The sequence below is a fragment of the Phyllosticta capitalensis genome (assembly GCF_038381095.1).
Source record: "Phyllosticta capitalensis strain CBS 128856 chromosome Unknown BKA78scaffold_6, whole genome shotgun sequence".
NCBI lineage: Eukaryota > Fungi > Ascomycota > Dothideomycetes > Botryosphaeriales > Phyllostictaceae > Phyllosticta > Phyllosticta capitalensis.
In genome coordinates, this window is record NW_027117444.1 from 1,080,529 (window position 1) to 1,099,196 (window position 18,668).

Sequence of the window (18,668 nt, forward strand, 5' to 3'; positions counted from 1 at the left end):
CCCATGCTGTCAGTCCGTGACTTCCATCTTTAGCAGCTGTCTTTGCCCTCAACCCCACGCAATGCCCCCGTGACCGGTGTTTTCCTCTATAAAAGAGACCGTGCCAGCGCCTCCGTTTCTTCAATCAGAAAATCCAGCCGTGACTTTGGTCCATTTCTGCAACTTTCTACTGTGAAGGAAGTCCTGGAACCTGGGTCCGTGGTCACTTTGGTGGGCTGGGAGCCGCCGCGATCTTTGTGGGCACGGCATCCACAATCCAGCAAACTCACAGCATGTGCCTTGCCTTCATGATTGTGTGATTTTGTTGGATGGAATCATCAGGCCATAATAATGTAAAGAGGTGTTGTTACTTGACGTATATTTCCGGTCCAAGGTCGCTGGGGCAGCCACTTCGCGTCGGGTTCAGCGGGGAGGCGCAGCGCGCCGCAACAGTCTCTTTGTCTCCAGCGGCCTGAGGCTATCGATTGTCCATTGAGCTGGGAGAGGAGGAAGCGCTGGTTGAGAGTACCGCTGTCAATCCAGCTCCCTTTTATACTGGAGCAGGCAGGGGCGCGCAGGCACCCACGTGCCACTTTTCCCCTGTCACACTTTCCGCCTGCACTCAAACGACCGGCAGCTGAACTCCGTCCAGAGTGGTAAGCAACCCCACCCCACCCCACCAAGGCCTCAGTGGGGTGGGGTGGCCTTGGGCAATCGTCAAGGGCGGTGGGATTGCGCAATCAGGGGTCTGGTGGTGTGGGGTGGGGTGGGATTACTGAAAGCACTTGCCTAATTAGGTAATTTTCTTGGTGTTGAGTTTTATTTTGGACACCCCTCTACCTCCCACTAATGATTAGTATTAATAGTAGGCCGGCTTGGGCTGAGTAGCGCGCGTAGAGAGATTGGTGCATATGTAAGGAGGTGGTGCAAAAGCTGCAAGTAAGTGGAGTAAGGTAGAACTAGCTAATTAGAGCACCTAAAAACTCAACACTAAGCAAAATCTTGTGATATTTTGAAATTCGGCAACTTGGCAACCCCACCGCCAGGTCTAGTGGCGTGGGATTGCTGAATTAGAGGCCTTGGTGGGGTGGGGTGGGGTGGGAGTTGCGCAACTCAGCAATCGGTGGGGTTGCTTACCACTCTGACTCCGTCTTTCCATCGGGCCTGTGCGTGTCAGAAGGTATAAAAGGTACTCGCCCACCTCTCTTTCGTTCTTCTCCTGGAGCAGAGGTACCAAGACCTGCCGGATAGCGAGCGCAGGTCCCAACACTCCACTGCTTTTCCTCTGAATTCCCATGCAGAAAGTCAACGCACTTGGAGGATGGGGCTGGCAGGGGACCGGAGTACGGGAGTATGGTCGGTAGTCAGGGGTAGCTGCTACAGCAGGCGATGAAAATGAGGGATCAGTGTTTATCAGTGATGCTGTTGTTAGTCACGCAAGTGTAACGGGGACGCGGTTGTCGGTTGTGCTGCGAGAGAGAAGAGGTAGAGAGAGGAGTGAGGGAGAAGAGTGGGACAGAAACAAGAGAAGTGGGTCTTGCGTCCGCCGTATGGCAGGCGCACAGAGGAGAGTAGTGTCCACAGGTGCCGTCTCACGAAAGGAAGATCGCAGACATCAACTTGTTGCTGGTCGGGCAATCGAAGGCGGGAGGTTTATATACACGCAGTTCTGCTTCCCGGGGCGCTAGTGGCCAATTGGGATTGCGAGAGCAGGTGACCAGGTCCAGGGGCATGTGCCGCTGAAGCTTCCTTGCGCTCAATGTCAGCTTAACTTTTAAGAAGAGTCAACAAGCCATGGTGAAGCTCTCAAATTGCGGCATTATGCTCGCGCATGCCCTCCATCACTATCCTCTGGTGGTGTTCACAGGAAAGACCAGCGACGATCAGAAATCGCACGTCGCCAAACTCCCGAATACCAAGACAAGAAAAGGCAGAAGAAGTGTATTCTTGAGTACGGCGATCATGAGCAGACGACACAGTCTTTATACCGAGGGTGATGTGCCACAGGAGGACAGTCGCAGTGGTTTGGGAGTTGAAATGAGGGCAGGAGGGGAGGTTTATATACTCATCGTGGCCAGCAAGCGGCAGGTCAGGAGTGAGCGAATAGACTAAGGCGCTTTCGGACTCCCCTGCTGACCCCTGATTCTCGTCACCCGCATCAAAGATCCGCCAGCTTGACTTGATGAAAAACTCCGTAAGCAGTGATGATGCTTTTCTGAGCTGTCAGACAATGCAGGACGATCGTTTTGCGATTTCACACACATACCAGAGTAATGTCAGAGATGGCGAGTCTGAAAACACCAGAAGTCGGCCGACGTGCGTGTGCTGTCCATGGGCTTCCATAAGTCTTGTTGAGCTGATTTTTGCCGCGGATGATGGAGTGCGCCTGAGGAAGGGCGAGGAGATGGGGAGGTTTATATAGCTATTGGTTGTTGTCCAGGGTCAGTCAGGTACCGTATCAGGAGCGTGCGCTTGCACCGAGACCCTGGCTGCTTCCCCTGGTGATCTCTGCAGGGTGACTTTGTCGTCACTCGTGCTCTGCGTTGGTCGGCTTGCCTCACATCATAATTGTCATGCAGTGACGATGGTGTCGAGCATCGTGGCACCATGCCACAAAAATTGAAAAGTCGAAAATGTATGTAGAGGGAGGCAAGGAAAGAAGCAGCAACAACAGCGAACCCCTCTGGAAGTCAGAGAGCTGAAGACAAAGAAACGGCAAGGACAGTGGACTGCTGGCCAGAGTTTTGAAGCAGTGGAGTTGGAGCAAGAGACTATTCTGCCGCCACTGAGCTGCCGGGAACGAGGTGCTGTTGTCTGCAGAGCAGAGAGGTGAGGAGAAGGGATGTTTTTATACTTCCAGGCTTGCCAACTGGATCGGCACAAGCGCTCCGTCAGCCTTTCCTGTGCGGGTACAAACCACGCGGCCTGACAGGTGACGGCTGACGCTTGACCCCTGACAGTCAGCAGGTGACACTTGACACTTGCTGCTCAACGTCTTCAAACTCTCACTTCGTCATGTCGACGTATTCCATCAGCACAACACGATGCTGCTGCGCCTTTGCGACACCAGAAGCGTGCTTGGACAGCCACGACCTCCTTCGACAGAGGACAAGACAAACAAACCAAGTCAGCTATTCCTCTCTCATTTTCACAGGAAATGGAACAAATGCTTGAACCAGAGATTCCAGCGGAGAGCAGCTCGTTACTGACACTCGAAAAAGCGCAGAGAGGGACGCAGACTTTTATACTCCTAGCCTCTAGGTCCGTATCCTGGATGAACAAGAGGAGGCGGCCAGGAGGCTGAATAGCGCATATGACGCCTAAAGAACGCATGAGAGACTGGCGAATGATGCGAGGGGCACTCAATGCCAGAAAACAAGCAACATACAACAACCGTGTCATCGACCATCAAAACATGCTGACAACACGGCGCTTTCCTCGCACGAAAGCCTGCTCAAGGACCGCTGGAGCAGAAGCAACAGAACGAGAGACAAGTCAATCAACAACCTCAGAAGTCCAACCAGAGCCAGTACCCCAGGACAGGATCTCATTTGAGTGGAAAGGGCAGAGGACGGTTCCTTGATTCATGGTCAAGGAAGGGTGGATCAGAGGAGATTTTATACTCTCATACTTACCTTAGGTATCAGCACAAGCAGAGCGGATGTCATGTGCGTCTGTCTTAGATGACTTTTCCCTGTCACCTCCAACGCGTTCTGGGACGTCTGCCACTTGATGACTGACAATCAACGCTCGAAGAAGGCCGATACTCACCATCCTCGACCATGCTATCATCAATCATCACGCCAACATGCTGAGAAGCTAAAGCTCTCTTGGCCATGAAGAGGAAGCAATGGAGGATTCGACAGGCAGAGAAAAAGAGAAAAGTACCAAGCAAACCATGGCCCGAGGACAAAGTGATGCGGGAATCGAAAGGGCTTGCAGCAGTGTCCTGAAGCTCATCAATTCGTTCCACCGGTAGTCTGGCGGAAGACATTTGACTTGTTCGAGAGCAAAGAGCCCAGGTAGGAGGATTTTATAGTCCCCGGATCGTTTTCGAAGTCGACGTGGCGGGTGCGCTCGCGGAAGCGCGTGCGTAGAGCATTCGTCCAGGTCTTGAGCCCTCATTCGACAACAGCCAATTGACAGGTGAAATTTCATATCGCTTTGCGGCATGAGGGACAGTGCTCCCTCTCTCTTGCAAACAGGTATTAAAACGTCGCACCTGTCAACACTTACCACTCCATTCCAACCGCCAACTCTTCCACGAGTTTGGACTGCAGGAAATGGAGAAAAGTACACTGGTGAATGTGGATCTCCCGCCCGTTAGGTGCGACTTCTTTTTGTTTGGGAGTACGTGCGCGGGAGCGTGGCTGCATGTAGCTCGGGAGAGCAGGTTGGAGTCGGCGCTTTTGCTCACCAATGAGCAGAAGCAGCGTGCACACATGATAGCGGTGGAGAACACGAGGGTTATGGTGTTGGAGGAGAGTGATATCAACTGGAGGTTATGTGCCGACTAGATGGACGGAGGCAAAGAGAAAGTCGCAGTGGAAAGTGCAATGGAGGGTTGCGAGGCTGGAAGACAAGAGCGCCGCCAGTGAGAATTTGAATGTCGACATTTCCACTCGTTCATGTAGAAGGTAAATTGGCAGATGTTGGGAGAGTTGGCGGAGCGACAGCTGGAAGCACTTTTATACTTCGATTTGACTTAGCAACCACATGGAAGTCACGAGGATTGGGTGTTTCCGGTCAGTTGGAGCTCTTCTGCTGGTATAAGAGCCAAGATCTTGTTCTGCTGCTGGTCAGTCAAACTTCAACACTTGTTTCCTCTTTCCCCTTGCTGGATACTGAGGGCAAGCCTGCTTTGTCATCGACCAGACTACTCTGGGTGGCTGGGGCGAATAGCAAAGCTCTCCTAGAAAAATTCTGGCTTGCTTCTTTTGCTTTCTCCAAGCTTGGCAAAGTCCACGACCAGCCACCAACAAGTCACATTGCCCGAGAGCATAAAGTGGCAGTGCAGGTGACGGAGGGCGTCGACAAAGAAGGAGAGCACAGCATTGTCAAGCCCGCAGCCGAAGTGGGCGATTTCCAGGCGGAGCATTGTTTTCGGTACTGGGAGCGCCTCTGTCGTCGCCGGACCGTGAAAGCGGCGAGGCGTTGTTCAAGGACAAGTCGCCATGATGCTATTCTCGGCACATGGACACACGACCACCACAACGACACCACCAGCACGAGATACCGCGAGTCGCACGAGATGCACACGAGAGGCTCTGTAGAGGGTCACGCTCTCGTCGACTTTTATGCCGGCCGGTGGTTGTCGACGAGTCGCGGCGTTTGAGATTTCAGGAGGCCCCTGGTCCCTTGCAGCGTGCAGCGCGCCAAGGCAGGCACGTAAGGCGGTGCCTCTGACCTTGCCGCGTCCAGACTAGAGGGGGCGTCACCAACTGCGGAGCGTGCCTGAGAAGGAGAACCGCGGGCGTGGAGTGGTCGTCAGGCGATGAGGTCATCAGCGTGAAACAGCAGCGTCCGGAGGACGATTCCTTTGGTGTTCTTTCGGGGTCGCTGACTCTGAGGACTCCACGTGGCTGATAGGTGACGGCCGTACCTTGCGTCCGTGGCGGGGAGCGGAGAGAGAGAGAGGCTCGAGAGGAAGGCAAGGCAAGGCGAGGGCGGAGGTCGTTTCGAGCTTGTGCGAGAACTCGAGACGAGCCGGATGCGGAATGTAAACGGGAGGGTGTCAGTCCACCATGCGGCGATGGAGGTGGAATTTTCCGTGGGGCCAGCAGGTAGTAGGTGCCTGTGCTATTGGCATATTCCGCATCGTCCAGGCGATGAATGCCAAGCGCGCGGCAGAGCGACGGTGGGTTGCCGAGCGGATATGGACGGTCGATGGTGTTTTGGAGTTGCAGTCGCGTGGCCGGCAGATGGGGGTTGGTCAGTGGACGGCCAGACGTCGGAAGCGAATCTCGTGCACATCGAACATCCTGACATGGGCGACCCACTGCAGCCAATGGGCAATCTAATTTTATAAATTCATCTGAAGAGTTTGCTTTTGCCTCGGCAGGAAAAAGAGAAGAAGGAGCAACGGGCTGGCCCTGAGGAACACGGGCGGGTTCTAGACGACAAAAGCATTGACGTGCCGAAGGAGCAGGCCAAGATGGAGCCGAGTTGGGGTCGGTGGCAAGCGAGGCGGCAGCTAAATTGAGCACCCAGATGCTAAACTTTCCAACATTGAACGTCGTGATGGACAGTCTGGGACAGGCGTGCGGAGGGGAGATTGCGAGCAGGTTGATGTCACTGGTGGCTGGCTCGTGGCGGCGTTGTTGTTCTTTCCAAGTGGCGGAGTTGGCCGAGGAGGATGGCGGCCATAAGGCTAGCGAGGTGAGTGGCTAGACGTATATGGTGTTTCGGAAGACGAGCAGTACAAGCGACATCAACTGGCCCCACCGCCGACAAGCCTGATTGTCGCACATAGAGGGAGCGCGGCCAGGCACTGTCAAGATGTTCCGGCGAGGGAGAGGTGAGGAATGTTGATGAGGAAGCTGTCACTGTCAGTCTGGTGGGTGACAGTTTTGATCGACGCAGGGGCGCATCCATCGGTTTCATGGCGGGCGCTGGCGGGAGCCATGGCGTAGACGATGGAGCCATGGGGATAGGGAGAGAGAATCCGGCAGTTTGTTGTAGAAGAAGACTTTGCTGGACCTCAATTAAGGTAGAGGCCAAGCTCATTGTCTGGGCCGGGGTAGCCAGCATCGCCGCCCATGTAGCGTATCGCTTCCCGCATGGCCGGACAGGGTGAAACAACAAACGCCGCTCACCACCACCACCAGCGCGGGTATCCAACATGGCGTGAGCACAGCCAGTCGTACGACAGGGTATGCAGGACCAAAGTGCCCTGTGCCTCGTGGCGCCAAAATATGGCTGATTGGCCTTGGGCGCTTGCTCCTAATGCACGCGCCGGACGATGCGCCCATATACTCCTCCATGTCCTCCTTTCCATCGACAGGCCCCCTTCTTCAATTTTCTACTTTGTGTCTTCACTTCGCACCCACGCTCGTTTTGGCACAGCCTCAGCTCGCCGCCTGATTTCACCTCTTGTTTTCTCTTCCACATCCCCGTCCTCCACGCGCCGGCGTCGTGCCCACATACCTCCCCGACTCGCCAACCACTTCCGGCCCTCAGCCCTCCTCCTCACTACTGAACCCATCACCGTCGATCCCAATCCTCCCTCCCGCCGGACTCTCAAGTCGTCATTCGCCTCGCCCAACAAGGACGCTCCCATTACCTCGCCGACCCGCCGATTCTTTGTTCATCCCCCCCGGCTCATTGACAACCTCTGGACAATGGCATTGTAGACAGTAGACAAAGATACCTCAGCCACCGAATATTCACTCTGCATTCCATAAACACGTCCTCGCCAGGACATCCCACACTCCTTTGACAGGTGCCAGGCGCGCCTACCATATTTGGACAATCCAGGATCAATCCACCCAATCGCCCGGACGCGACTGAGCCTTCGTATCCCGGACTCCTGGACCCTCTCAAAACATCCATCGCCCGGCGTGATGGACTCCCACCCTCAAAATTCTCCCCGGTGGAGCCTCTCCGGTCTTTCAAAGCGAGCCTCGGATCCCTTTCGTTTCGCCAGCGGCCTTTCCGGCGTCGACCAAACCGGCAACTTCCTATGGACCGACGTGCTGCTCGTCACCTTTGGTGGCATCATTGCCCTGACATTACTGGTCCGCTTCGCGCGCATGTACAACAACCACATCCGACATGTCTCGGCCATGGGAACGACGCACAAGCAAGCCTACTGGAGACACAACCAGACCCAGGTCGTACCGTGGCTGAAGAAGCACTTCATCTACGCGCCCATCTTGCAAAAGAAGAAGAATGACGAGATCAGGATTGGCAGCATTGGCTTCGGCACTCTGCCTTCAAGATTCCACCTGGTGCTGCTGCTCGTCTACTCCTTCAGTAATGTCGCCTACTGCCTGGCCTTGCCATGGGGTAGAGCAAACTCGGAGTCCGTCGCCGCCGCCCTCAGAGGTCGCTCCGGAACGCTGGCCGCCCTCAACCTCATCCCCACCATCCTCTTTGCTCTTCGCAACAACCCGTTGATCTGGATGCTGCACGTGAGCTACGACACCTTCAACCTCCTCCACCGCTGGGCCGCCCGCATCGTCATTGTCGAGTCCATCGTCCACACCCTGTGCTGGTTGATCAACACGTACAACTCTGGCACCAAGTGGGACGGCGTCAAGGAGCTGCTCGGCACGACGCCCTCGTACCAATGGGGCATCGTTGGCACCGTTGCTTTCACAGTTCTCGGAGTGCAAGCCTGGTCGCCCATCCGTCACGCTTTTTACGAGACATTCCTCAACCTGCACCGTCTCATGGTCGTTTGCGCCATTGTTGGTCTCTACATGCACATCGACTTGCACTCGCTGCCGCAGCTCCCCTGGGTCAAGCTTGCCTTCTCGCTCTGGATCTGCGAGTGGATCTTCCGCACCTGGAAGCTCGTGCGCTACAACGTCTCGGTGCGCGGCCTGTCCAAGGTCACTATTGAGGCCATGCCCAGCGAGGCGGTACGCGTCACCATCGACCTGGTACGTCCCTGGTACCATCGCCCGGGCAGCCACGTCCACCTTTACGTTCCCTCGATTGGCGGTTGGTCCTCGCACCCTTTTTCTGTCGCCTGGGCAACCCCGTCTGCCGCCCAAGTCAACTTTGAGGACGAGAAGCTCGGTCTGCCGACTACTGAGCGCTCCAACGACACTGACCTGACGCGCCCGCATCTTCCCATGCGCAGCATCGGCCTCGTGTGCCGTGCTCGTGAGGGCTTTACGCGCTCCATGTACGACCGCGCCTGCAAGCAGCCCAACGGCATTCTGACGACCATGGGCATGATCGAGGGACCTTACGGCGGCCACGAGTCGCTCGACAGCTACGGCACAGTGATCCTCTTCGCAGCCGGTGTGGGCATTACGCACCAAACGTCATTCGTGCGGCACCTTGTCGCCGGATACAGCGCAGGTTCGGTGGCAGCGCGCAAGGTTGTACTCGTGTGGACAATACCGTCAACCGAGTGCCTGGAATGGGTGCGGCCGTGGATGGACGAGATCTTGCGGATGCCGGGCCGTCGCGAGTGCCTGCGCATCCTCCTCTTCATCACGCGCCCGCGCAATCACGCCGAGATCAACAGCAGCAGCGGATCGGTGCAAATGTTCCCCGGCCGCTGCGACGTGCAAACAATCGTCGACCGCGAGATCGAGGAGCGCACAGGCGCCGTCGCCGTCACGGTCTGCGGAGCTGGCGCCTTTTCCGACGGCGTCCGCGAGGCGGTCCGCAAGCGCGTTGACGAAGGCAGCATCGATTACATCGAGGAGGCTTTTACGTACTAGAAAGCGTGTATTCGACTTTTCTTCTTCTACTGAAACCATTTGGGGCGGCGCTGCACAGCAATTCCTCTTTACCCAGCATGCATTTGAGAGCCATTGTCGTTTTCTTTCTTTTCTGCTTGCATCAGCATTGCATCCGCATCTTCTGCATAGCACTTGCATCACACAAAGAACACGAAGCATTCGCATGCCACCCACCCAGCCACCACCCACAACAGCGCTTTTCTCTGTTCTTTTTTGGTTTACCATTTGCAAACCTGACGACCGTAGATGCGAGGGCACCTCTTTTACAACTTCTTACACCCCTTTTTCCTTCTCTTTGCTCTTTTTTCCTTCTCATTAGGCTCTTCCTTTTTCCGTCGCTTTGAAAGGGAGCGAGATTTGATTGCATCGAGAGGGCATGCACGCAGCAACAGTGGCATGTGTGGAGGTTTAACTCGTCGAGACTGCTGCCAGCTGCCCTGACCGAAGAGGACGTGGACATGATTTGGAGGAGGAAGACAGTTGCATGGATGGGTAGGAGAGCGAGCGAGCTACCGTCCGATTGTACAGACAGATACTAGGCAAGCATAAGGGCTTGCAGATAGGCATCTTGCACACAAAAAGAGAGACTTGATGAATCACTGAGGTTTTTTGTCTTGTGATGTCCACCAACACCTCCCAGCCATCATCACAGACAACTATCATTCCTGCCCCATGATCATCAGACTAGCACCTGCTCAGGCCAGAAACTTTGGAAAACATGCTCAAAGCACGGTGTGTCTGTCGCTTTCCTTCATCCCCTGCAGTGCTTCTTCTCGATCCATCCGCTCTTTCCCTCTTCCCATTCCCTTTTCTCTCAGCCTCTCTACCTTGCAGGATCGAAAAGTGCCACACTTGGGCAGAAATACAAATCAATTGATTTGATGGTCGTCGATGTAGACTCAGCTCAACCTTTCCTCTTCCTCTCCCTCGCATTGCATTCTCTCCGCCTACACTCCACCATGCTACTCCTCCGCCATCTTGAAGTTGAATTCCGCTCATTCCATCCAGTCAGGTCAGACAGACAGCGAACCATGGGCAGCAACGAGCACTACTCGCCAACAAACAGACCGGGCAACGACAACGACCCGATGGTGGCTGGCCGGTATGGAGAGGAGAGGAGAGGTTTTTCCTGGGGACTCTTGATTTGCTCTTGATGGCTTGTTGTGCTGCAGCCTTCATCATCCCTGTTGAGCGGATGCAGAGAGGGAACGCGGACGGATTCAGAGCAGAGCAGAGTAGAGCAGAGCAGAGCAGAGCAGAGCAGCCGACTACAGGGATGATGCCGTGGGAGTCGGGTAGCAGCAGGCAGGGCCAATGGCGAAAATGAGTGACGTCTCTACTGACGCGATGGAGAGAGTGGATGGTGCGACTCTCACACGTCTGGCTGGCTGGCTGGCTGGCTGAAAAGATGCCGTGCTAGTTGTTGTATCAAGACAGCGTGGTGGCGTTTACACGTCTTGCGTGCGGGCTGCCTGGTCTTGTGTGGTGCAGACGGGTTGAGAAGAGCTAGCTGATGATGGAGCATGGAGGGAGGGAGGGCGTGTGTGTATCGCTGGCTGGCTGTGGAATGGATCGAGTCGAGTCGGGCCCCTGTCATGGAAGCGCGAGAAAGGGCCCAGGCAGGCAATGGCGTCGGGTGGAGCGGAAGCGAATTTCTACGGGGAGGAGAGGAGTGGGATATGGGACAAAGCCAGAAGGAAAGATTTTGGTCAGAGGGTAGTGGAGTCGTCTGTCTTCTACTTCTTTCTCGCCTCTTCTTCCTTCTCCCCGTTTCATCAGCTTCATATAGCAGACGGGTGTGCACTTGGACCTTGATGAAGGGAAAGACGTGTTTTTCGTATGTAGTTAGATGGTTGGTATGTAGATAGCTACATAGATAGGTACAGTACCGAGCGAGCCGCGTATGGTGTAAGGAAGGTCAGGTAAGGTAGGCAGCAGGAGGAGGAAGATAGGGAGAGAGAGAGGGTCCGTCTAATTCATCCCAGGATGCAAGTCCGTCTTGACTTCATCAGACTCGTCATTTCTTTGCGTGCTCATACCATCTCAAATGTCCTCTCAAATCGTCTCGTCGTGCGTGTATGCAATTGTCTATCTTGATCCGCTCCCCTATTTTTCTCTCATCGTCGCCACCACCACCACCACCACCAGCAGCTTCCTCAGGAAAATAGACTCGTGTCATCGTACATGCATCCACTCATCCATATCCCAAACCCAACCCATCCCGTCCCATCCAAAATCCGAAAAGAAAGGGAACCAATTACATGCCGACCGCTCCATGCGCCCAATGCTCCACACATCCGCTCCCACTCTTTTCATTCATCCATCCAAAAACGCCCATCTCAAAACCACTCCCTTCGGCTTTACTCCTCCCCGCTCACCCTCACCCCCTCCTCAACCACCTCCTCCGTGTACTACTCGGCGCCGACCCGATGTCGATGCCCTTCAACTCGTGGCTCAACGCCGCCAGATCATCCGCTCCCATGCCGTCCTGGTGGTTGATTGGGATCTTGGCGGGAATGGGCGGAGCGGCGTGGCCTCCGCTGTAGTAGTGGTTCTGGTTCTGCTGCGGATGGTGGTGATGCGGCGGGAACTGGTGAGGCGAAGGGTGGTGCTGAGGCGAGTAGTGGGACGAGGGCGAGTGCGGCGAGTAGTGCTGCTGCTGCTGCGCGTGTGGCGAGTGGTGGTAAGATGCTGGCGGCACATGCGTGTTGATGTTTTCGCGCTCCCGCAGAGGCATTGGTGCGGTGCTGCGCTTCTGCAGGCGCCGCGGTGCCGTCACGATCATGTTGTTGCTAGAATGTCCGTGGGCGCCTGGCGTAGGGGATGCGTCCAGGGCAGGACTGTGTCCGTTGTGCCCGCCAGGACTGCGGCCAAACTGCGTATCAACCGCATCCCGGATTGCGCGGTCGTTTCCACGACCTGGGCCGCCGCCAGAATGCAATTCCCGGGCACCGTTAAGCCGGTCTCGCGGCCGCGTCGGCGTCGCGTGCTTGTTGCGGTCCTTGCCCTTTGGCTCGGGCTCGGGCGCCCAAGAGTCGACGGGAAGATGGTCCGAGGGGTCGACTTTGCGGCCGTCCTGCGTGATAATGTTGCCATTCTCGTCGCGGGCGTGCAGGTCCATGTCGCGTGATTGCTGGCCATCGCCTGGCCGGGAGCTGGGAGCTGGGCTAGTGCGCGGGTTGTACGTATTGAAGCTGTCCGGGCCGTAGGGAACCATCGAGTTGGCAGGCCCTTCGTTTGGAGGCGGCCGTGGCGACACTGACTTGCGGTTTGGTGGATTGCAGCCCATCATTCTTGGCTGTCGTCCGTCTATTGGGCTTGCTCCGGGACTCACAGGCCGCTGGCCATGGAATGAGTTCGGATCACGGGGTACCAGCTGCTGGTAGTAGTGCTGCTCAGGTGCTGCTGGAGCTGATTCGGAGTGAACCAGGGGAGAAGGACGACCGGGGCCGCCGTGGCTCGGCGGTGTGTGGTACTCGAGCTGCTGCGGCTGCCGGGGAGGAGTATGATAGCTATTCGGAGAATATGCACCCATGCTATATCTGTGATGGAGAGGTGTTCGATGCTCAGGAGAGCCAGTCGCCGGTGTCAGAGGTGGTGGGAATTCGGGAGTATTTCCAGATTGTGGAGACTGTCCGGGAGTGACATGGCTATACCGTCTTCCTTGACTGACATTCAATGGTGCTGGGGCCATGTCGACTGGGTATCTGGGGGCTTGTTGGACCAACGCATTTGGAGGAGTCCTTCGATGCGCTGGTGGAGGGGGCGGAGCTACTTCAACCTCGTCCTCAACTGTAGGCTGCATAGCACTTCTCGGCATCCGCCAAGCGGCACCGTACGAGTAGTTTCCATTCTGGCCAGGTTGTTGTCCTGGGTCTCGAAGTGCCAACTCTTGTCTCGGGGGATAAGGATCTCTGGGGTCTGGAGGATACTGTGTCTCTCTATCGTAAAAGACATCGGGCATGTGTTCTTGAGTAGGGACATTGGGGGCGGAGTGAGCGTGTGGCAGCTCAATGTAGCTTTGCGGCCTAGCGCGCAGGTCGTGCATGGGGCGAGAGTTTTGCAGGACGATGGATTGCGGCCTGGCGTGGTGAGCATTCTGCGGGGGCTGTGCAACCGGCTGGACCGGATACTGATGGTAGACGTCGAAATCTGCGGGCGAAAACGGCAGCGCTGAGCCATTCTCTTTGGGCGGGCTGTGTCGCAGTGAGTGATGGCTTCGAGGACCTTTTGTTGGTGGAGGAATTTCGCCAGCCATGATTGGCGACTCGGGCGGAGCGGCAGGGTTCTTTGGCAGCGGGCGTCTCTTGACAGGTGCATATTCTTGTTTTGGCTCTGCAACCGGTGCAGCTTCAGTCGGCGGGCGAGTATCGTAGTAGGTAAGCTCCAACCGGATCTCGCCGGCATATTTTCCCTTGCACTGGAGGCTGTGCCAGGTGTCGCTCTGTCCGCCCTTTGGAACAATGACGTCGAACAGTCTGATGAAGGTTTCGCCAATCAACTCTGTCTTTTTGTCGTCGTTGAAGACGGACACCTTCATGGTGTAGTAGTCTGGTGACTCGCGGACGGTGAAGCGCAGCTCCTGGTCCCTGGTTGCAGTTAGAAACGAAAAGGGTGGGCGGCAGACGAGACGTACCATTTTGGAGTCTGGCCTCCTCTCTTGTCGGTCTCGGTCTTTTTTGCTTCCTTGCCCAGCCTAGCTGCGCAGTATGGATCTTGCTTACCCATGGTCTTGCGGTTTGGCAGGTTCTTTGCGCGGTCGACGACGACGACCAAGGTGCCAATCTCGGGGCCATCGACCGACATGTCGGAGTATATGCCATTGGTGTGAGGAGTGTTTGTCATGGCGGTCAACTTGGCCAGTCTGGTGGCCATTTTGTAAGTGAATAGGTGGAGAAGGGCCCAATGTTCACAATTGTAGCGGCGGGCGGGGAAGAGCTGCTAGATCCGGAGCAGCAGCAGAAATTAGAGGCAGCGAGCGGGCTGTGAGGGCATGGGCGAAGCTGACGGCGCAGTGCAACGAGGCCTATGTGGAGGCCGTGGAGGCGGAGGGCTTAGCGGGCGTCATAGACTGAATCGACAGGAAGTGTGTCAAGCGAAGGAGCGGTCAGAGGCCCAGAATTGAGGCAGAAATGGGGGAGAGCAAATTGGGAGGTGGTGATGGTAGTGGTGGTGGGTACCAGCATGTATATGTGGCTGCGGTAAAGCGGGAGGCTGGAGGGAGACCATGGGCAGGCACTAGCGAGGGTTTTTGGGCCAATGGAGCAGCCTGAAACCCTCTGTCAAGGCATTTGCATGGCGACGGCGCTAGAGCGTTAGGCCTACTGGTTCTTCTTGAGAGCTGTTTGCGGTCGTCGACATGAGGCTGGGATTCCGGATGACGCGCAGCTGCCATTCGCTCCTCTCCTCACCCAGCGACCGTCGACAGTCCATCTAGACGCCGTTGATGCTTCGACCGCCAGTGAATAAACGCCGGCAGAAACAAAATTGAAACGTCGAGATTGCAAGAACCGCCAGCATCCGAATGCTTCAACACCTGCGACTACGTCATGTTTCGGGGTAGAATGAAGCCGGGCTGACTCGCTCTTGGCCAGCAGCGCAGGTCTGCTTCCCCACCCAAAAGTCCGACAGCACCACACTACCGCCATGCACCTGGCACAGGCACCAATATCCACTCGGCACCCACCTGCCAGCTCAGGCTGGAATATTCAAGATACATCTGTCGTCTCTCAGCAAAACTCGACATGCGACAAAGCTACTCTACTCGTCGCAAGCGCCATGGCTGTCATTGGCCAGGGTGATAAGGTTGATCGACGGTACCCGGTCGTGTGGTCAGGAACCGTCGGTCCAACGTCTAAACCAATTCAAAGACACGTGTGCTCGGCGTCCTCGCTTCGCATAACAAGTGACGATGCGTCTGTTTCTGCCTGCATTCCGCGACCGAGACCCAGCGGTTGGAGACGTGGTGCAATGAGAGCTGGAATTCGAATGGAGAAGAATCCACCAAACATTCAATTCTCTTATGCAGGTTCACAGACAGCTTCCTTGGTGCTCTTCTCTTGGTGTTGCCGTGCTCCCCCACATTTGGAGCTGCCCCCAGCCACGAAGCTCTGACTAAGCTCGCCGCTTAGTCACCCGCGGATTCTCCATCCAACCCAAATTTTCGCCTGTCCTTCTTCTTCATCATCGTCCACGCATCCCTTTCAACCACCGTCGCCGCGCGTCGCTTGCCATGATGAAGCGCCGCAGCCGCACCTGATCGTGGACCCGAGACATTTTCTCCGATTCGGTCAGGTGCCCTCCACTAGATCTATCTGCACGCAATACACATTGCATCTCACTCAGACGAAGGATCCCGTTCCCGCTGGGCCCTTGTTTGTGGATGCGTAACCCTGGACACACCGAGGATACAGCACCATCTCCTCGGAAATGTCTATTTTGGTCGACAAAACCTGGAGTCTGGACCCCATCCAGAGCCGTCCGTCTCGTGCCTCGCTCGGTCCCTGGCCACCATCTTGGGATCTTGAGCTGGACGCACGACAAATTCGTGTGAGAGACAAGAACAACTCGACGATCTTTGAGTACGGGTGCCCCGAACTTGTTCAGCGGGGAGCTCGTAATTTATCAGTCGGCACATGCACAACCAAGGCTTGCTGCATCAGCAATATTCAATCATCGCCAAGCCAACTTCCATCATGTACGAATAGGAACAATCGCCTCACAACCAATCGCAACAATCTGTAGGGGCTCGCCTCAGAATGATACCTCCGACCCCTCGTCCACATTCTCCATGATGCTCTGCCTCTTCATCATTGTCATCGTTCCGAACCTGACAATTCCCGGCCTCATGGCGACCTTGTTGAAATGGGCCTCGTCCGTAATCCTTCCCATGTCTAGTCCGGCACTGCTGCGAGTGCTACGGTCACTCATGCAACTGGCAATGCTTACACGCCGCCGCTTCTCAAATGACATGTCCCGCAGCACACCGCCAATCTCGTGGCTATGCTCAGACTCCGAATTGACTCGTCCCGAGCCTTCTGAATTGGTGGACAAATGTCGACCGAAGAATTCATCTTCGCCGGCTTGCTGCGTGAAGAATTTGTACAAATCGATGCCACCGGGAGGAATGCGGAGCAAGTAGCTGTCCGAATTGAGCCTCCTCTTCGAATCCACATCCTCCAACACCATGTCCGGATACTCGGGTTCCTCGCAATCATCCCAGACCTCGTTGAGCGCCGCCAGGAACAAGCTGGGCTCTGGAAAATCAGACTTTTCGAGTGCCTCGTAGACGGCCCGGTCACGCCGCTTTCTGCTGCGACTCTTCTCGGCCGGTCCTGGGGTTTCAGGGGTTGGATCGCCCCATTCAGGCTGGCGTAAAAATGGAGTCTTGTTGCCTTCTCCATCTTCCTCTGGTTGTGATTTGGTGATTGGAAAGTAAGACGGCTTTTCCATGGCTGAGCCAAAGGGAGACTCTGGAATCTCATCGACCGCACCATCAAACAGGCGCGAAATGGAACGAGCAAAATTGCGAGGTCCCTTGGTGCTCTGCTTCGAGCTTCTTCGATCCACCTTGGTTGGACTTCCACGCCCTGCCCCGCTGTCCGCTCTCAGTCTTGACGTCGCCATGTCGGATTTCTTCCTGGGATTGGTTGTAGAAAGCGACTTTCGGAAAGCTGATGAGGCTGTCAATGTGCGCGGCGAAGCCGTAGAAGGTTCACGCTCTGTCCGATATCCTACATTTGGCACATGTCCCGGCGAGGGTGGCGGCGCGATCGACTTCCTTCGCGGCGGACTGTCTGAGGACGGCTTGGGCGTTTCCGACGGCGACGGCAAAATCAATCTAGTCGGAAGCTCCGCCATAGGCGACGTTGGCGGACTTTGGGTAATCTCGAATATCGGCGCATCTGGCACTGGCTGACTCGGAGTCATGGCTTGCGACAGCTCAGTCTGCAGCTGATCTCTGAGCGCCCGGCGCATGCGCTTGTACTCCATGTAATCGTCCGCCTCTTCCGCCGTAGGATGCTTCAGTGTTTGTTCAAACGAGTCCTGCCCTTCGTCTTGCGTCATGTCTCGTTCGAAAGAAATCTCCCATATGAGGTTGTGGCCGTCGTTGGCAGTCGGATCGCCAGGTCTTATCGTCCATCCAGTAACTCTGTGGATGCCATCATACCTGATGCCACAGCTTGGGGACCAGAGACTGGTCAGAGTATGAGATCTCAAAACTCGGATCGTAGATCTCGACCTGGAATCGACGACGGACGTGATGCGGAATCGCCCTGGGTCGCCTGGTCTACAGCGATACTTGAACTTCTCTGGAGTCTCGCCGTAAATCTCGTCAGAACCAGTCATGACAACCGCATAGGCACCATTTTTATCGGCGCATATGCCACCGCCGGTACTTTGCAGGTCGATAATGCCGGCATGGAAGGCAAACATGCCGTTGATCCACCAGCTGATGACACAAGTCAGTCGATTGAACCCCCAAAGCCGGTGGCAACGTCGCAGGAGACTCACTCTCCAGGCTTAAAGTCGAGAGAACCATGCTGCATGCCCCTCTTCTTATCCATGATTTCTGGATCCATTTCCGCCCAGTACCGAACCAGTGCCTTGTGCTCGTTAGCACATTCGATCAGATCAGCAATATTGGCGTCACTTACGTCTCTCGTCATCTCCAAGCCAGTGCAAATGCCATCGAGCCTGCCCTCCGATCTGCACAATCTCGGCCTCACTTCTGCCAACCTCCCGAACCTCTCGGTCCAGACGTCAACAATTTGGTCGCAACCCTCGGCCAACTTTTTCGGCCACCTCGTCGCCTTGCCGCATACGTCCATCACCGCCATGTGGATGCGGGAATACCGCAGTATCGGCAGTGAGAGTTGCTCCACGTCCAACAGCGCCTGGAACAGCTCGTGCAGCGTCAGCACATCGTCCGGCGACATGACTTCGGGGCCGTCGCGCGCGATTTGCGGGTCCAGCACATCGCGGATCCATGATGCGCGTTCGCGCAGTGCCTCCTTTGAAAGGTCGGGCGGCATATTGGTCGTCCCGGGCGTCACAGGAAATGGACGTCAGGTTGGAAGAAGGGAAAAGGGAAGAATCAGAGAAGCGTTGAGCCAAAAGGGGGACGAACGAGCTGACCGAGCAGCAAAACTTTGGAAAAGGTGAGTCGCCATGACGGTGAGTCCCGCCAAGTCCTTTGTCACTTCTCGGGTTGGTAAGTCACCACTTGGGCAAGTGCGGAGGGATGCTGCTGCTGCTGCCTCACCA

General features: G+C 55.9%; 5 protein-coding genes across 5 annotated transcripts; 2 read left to right on the forward strand and 3 right to left on the reverse strand.

Annotated features, from left to right (window-relative positions):
- Positions 1-1,785: 1,785 nt before the first annotated feature.
- On the reverse strand, positions 1,786-2,588 carry BKA78DRAFT_296384 (uncharacterized protein; the record flags this gene model as incomplete). Its single annotated transcript, XM_066886613.1, has 3 exons — positions 1,786-2,199; positions 2,246-2,401; positions 2,541-2,588. The coding sequence occupies 3 exons, from the start codon at positions 2,586-2,588 to the stop codon at positions 1,786-1,788; spliced, it is 618 nt and encodes a 205-aa protein (XP_066743358.1).
- Positions 2,589-7,436: 4,848 nt separating this feature from the next.
- Positions 7,437-9,441, forward strand: BKA78DRAFT_150193 (putative FRE ferric reductase-like transmembrane component). Its single transcript, XM_066882927.1, has one exon. The coding sequence runs from the start codon at positions 7,542-7,544 to the stop codon at positions 9,378-9,380; it is 1,839 nt and encodes a 612-aa protein (XP_066743359.1). The 5' UTR covers positions 7,437-7,541; the 3' UTR covers positions 9,381-9,441.
- Positions 9,442-11,471: 2,030 nt separating this feature from the next.
- Positions 11,472-14,567, reverse strand: BKA78DRAFT_316619 (uncharacterized protein). The gene is made up of 2 exons (XM_066888632.1): positions 14,038-14,567; positions 11,472-13,990 (listed from the first exon to the last, which is right to left on the reverse strand). The coding sequence occupies exons 1-2, from the start codon at positions 14,274-14,276 to the stop codon at positions 11,782-11,784; spliced, it is 2,448 nt and encodes an 815-aa protein (XP_066743360.1). The 5' UTR covers positions 14,277-14,567; the 3' UTR covers positions 11,472-11,781.
- A 192-nt stretch (positions 14,568-14,759) lies between these two features.
- On the forward strand, positions 14,760-15,515 carry BKA78DRAFT_371419 (uncharacterized protein; the record flags this gene model as incomplete). Its single annotated transcript, XM_066892706.1, has 1 exon — positions 14,760-15,515. Exon 1 carries the CDS (start codon positions 15,048-15,050, stop codon positions 15,513-15,515), a length of 468 nt encoding a protein of 155 aa, XP_066743361.1. The 5' UTR covers positions 14,760-15,047.
- A 639-nt stretch (positions 15,516-16,154) lies between these two features.
- BKA78DRAFT_353593 (uncharacterized protein) lies at positions 16,155-18,436 on the reverse strand (the record flags this gene model as incomplete). Its single annotated transcript, XM_066891587.1, has 3 exons — positions 16,155-17,853; positions 17,916-18,007; positions 18,059-18,436. The coding sequence occupies 3 exons, from the start codon at positions 18,434-18,436 to the stop codon at positions 16,155-16,157; spliced, it is 2,169 nt and encodes a 722-aa protein (XP_066743362.1).
- Between the last annotated feature and the right edge of the window lie 232 nt (positions 18,437-18,668).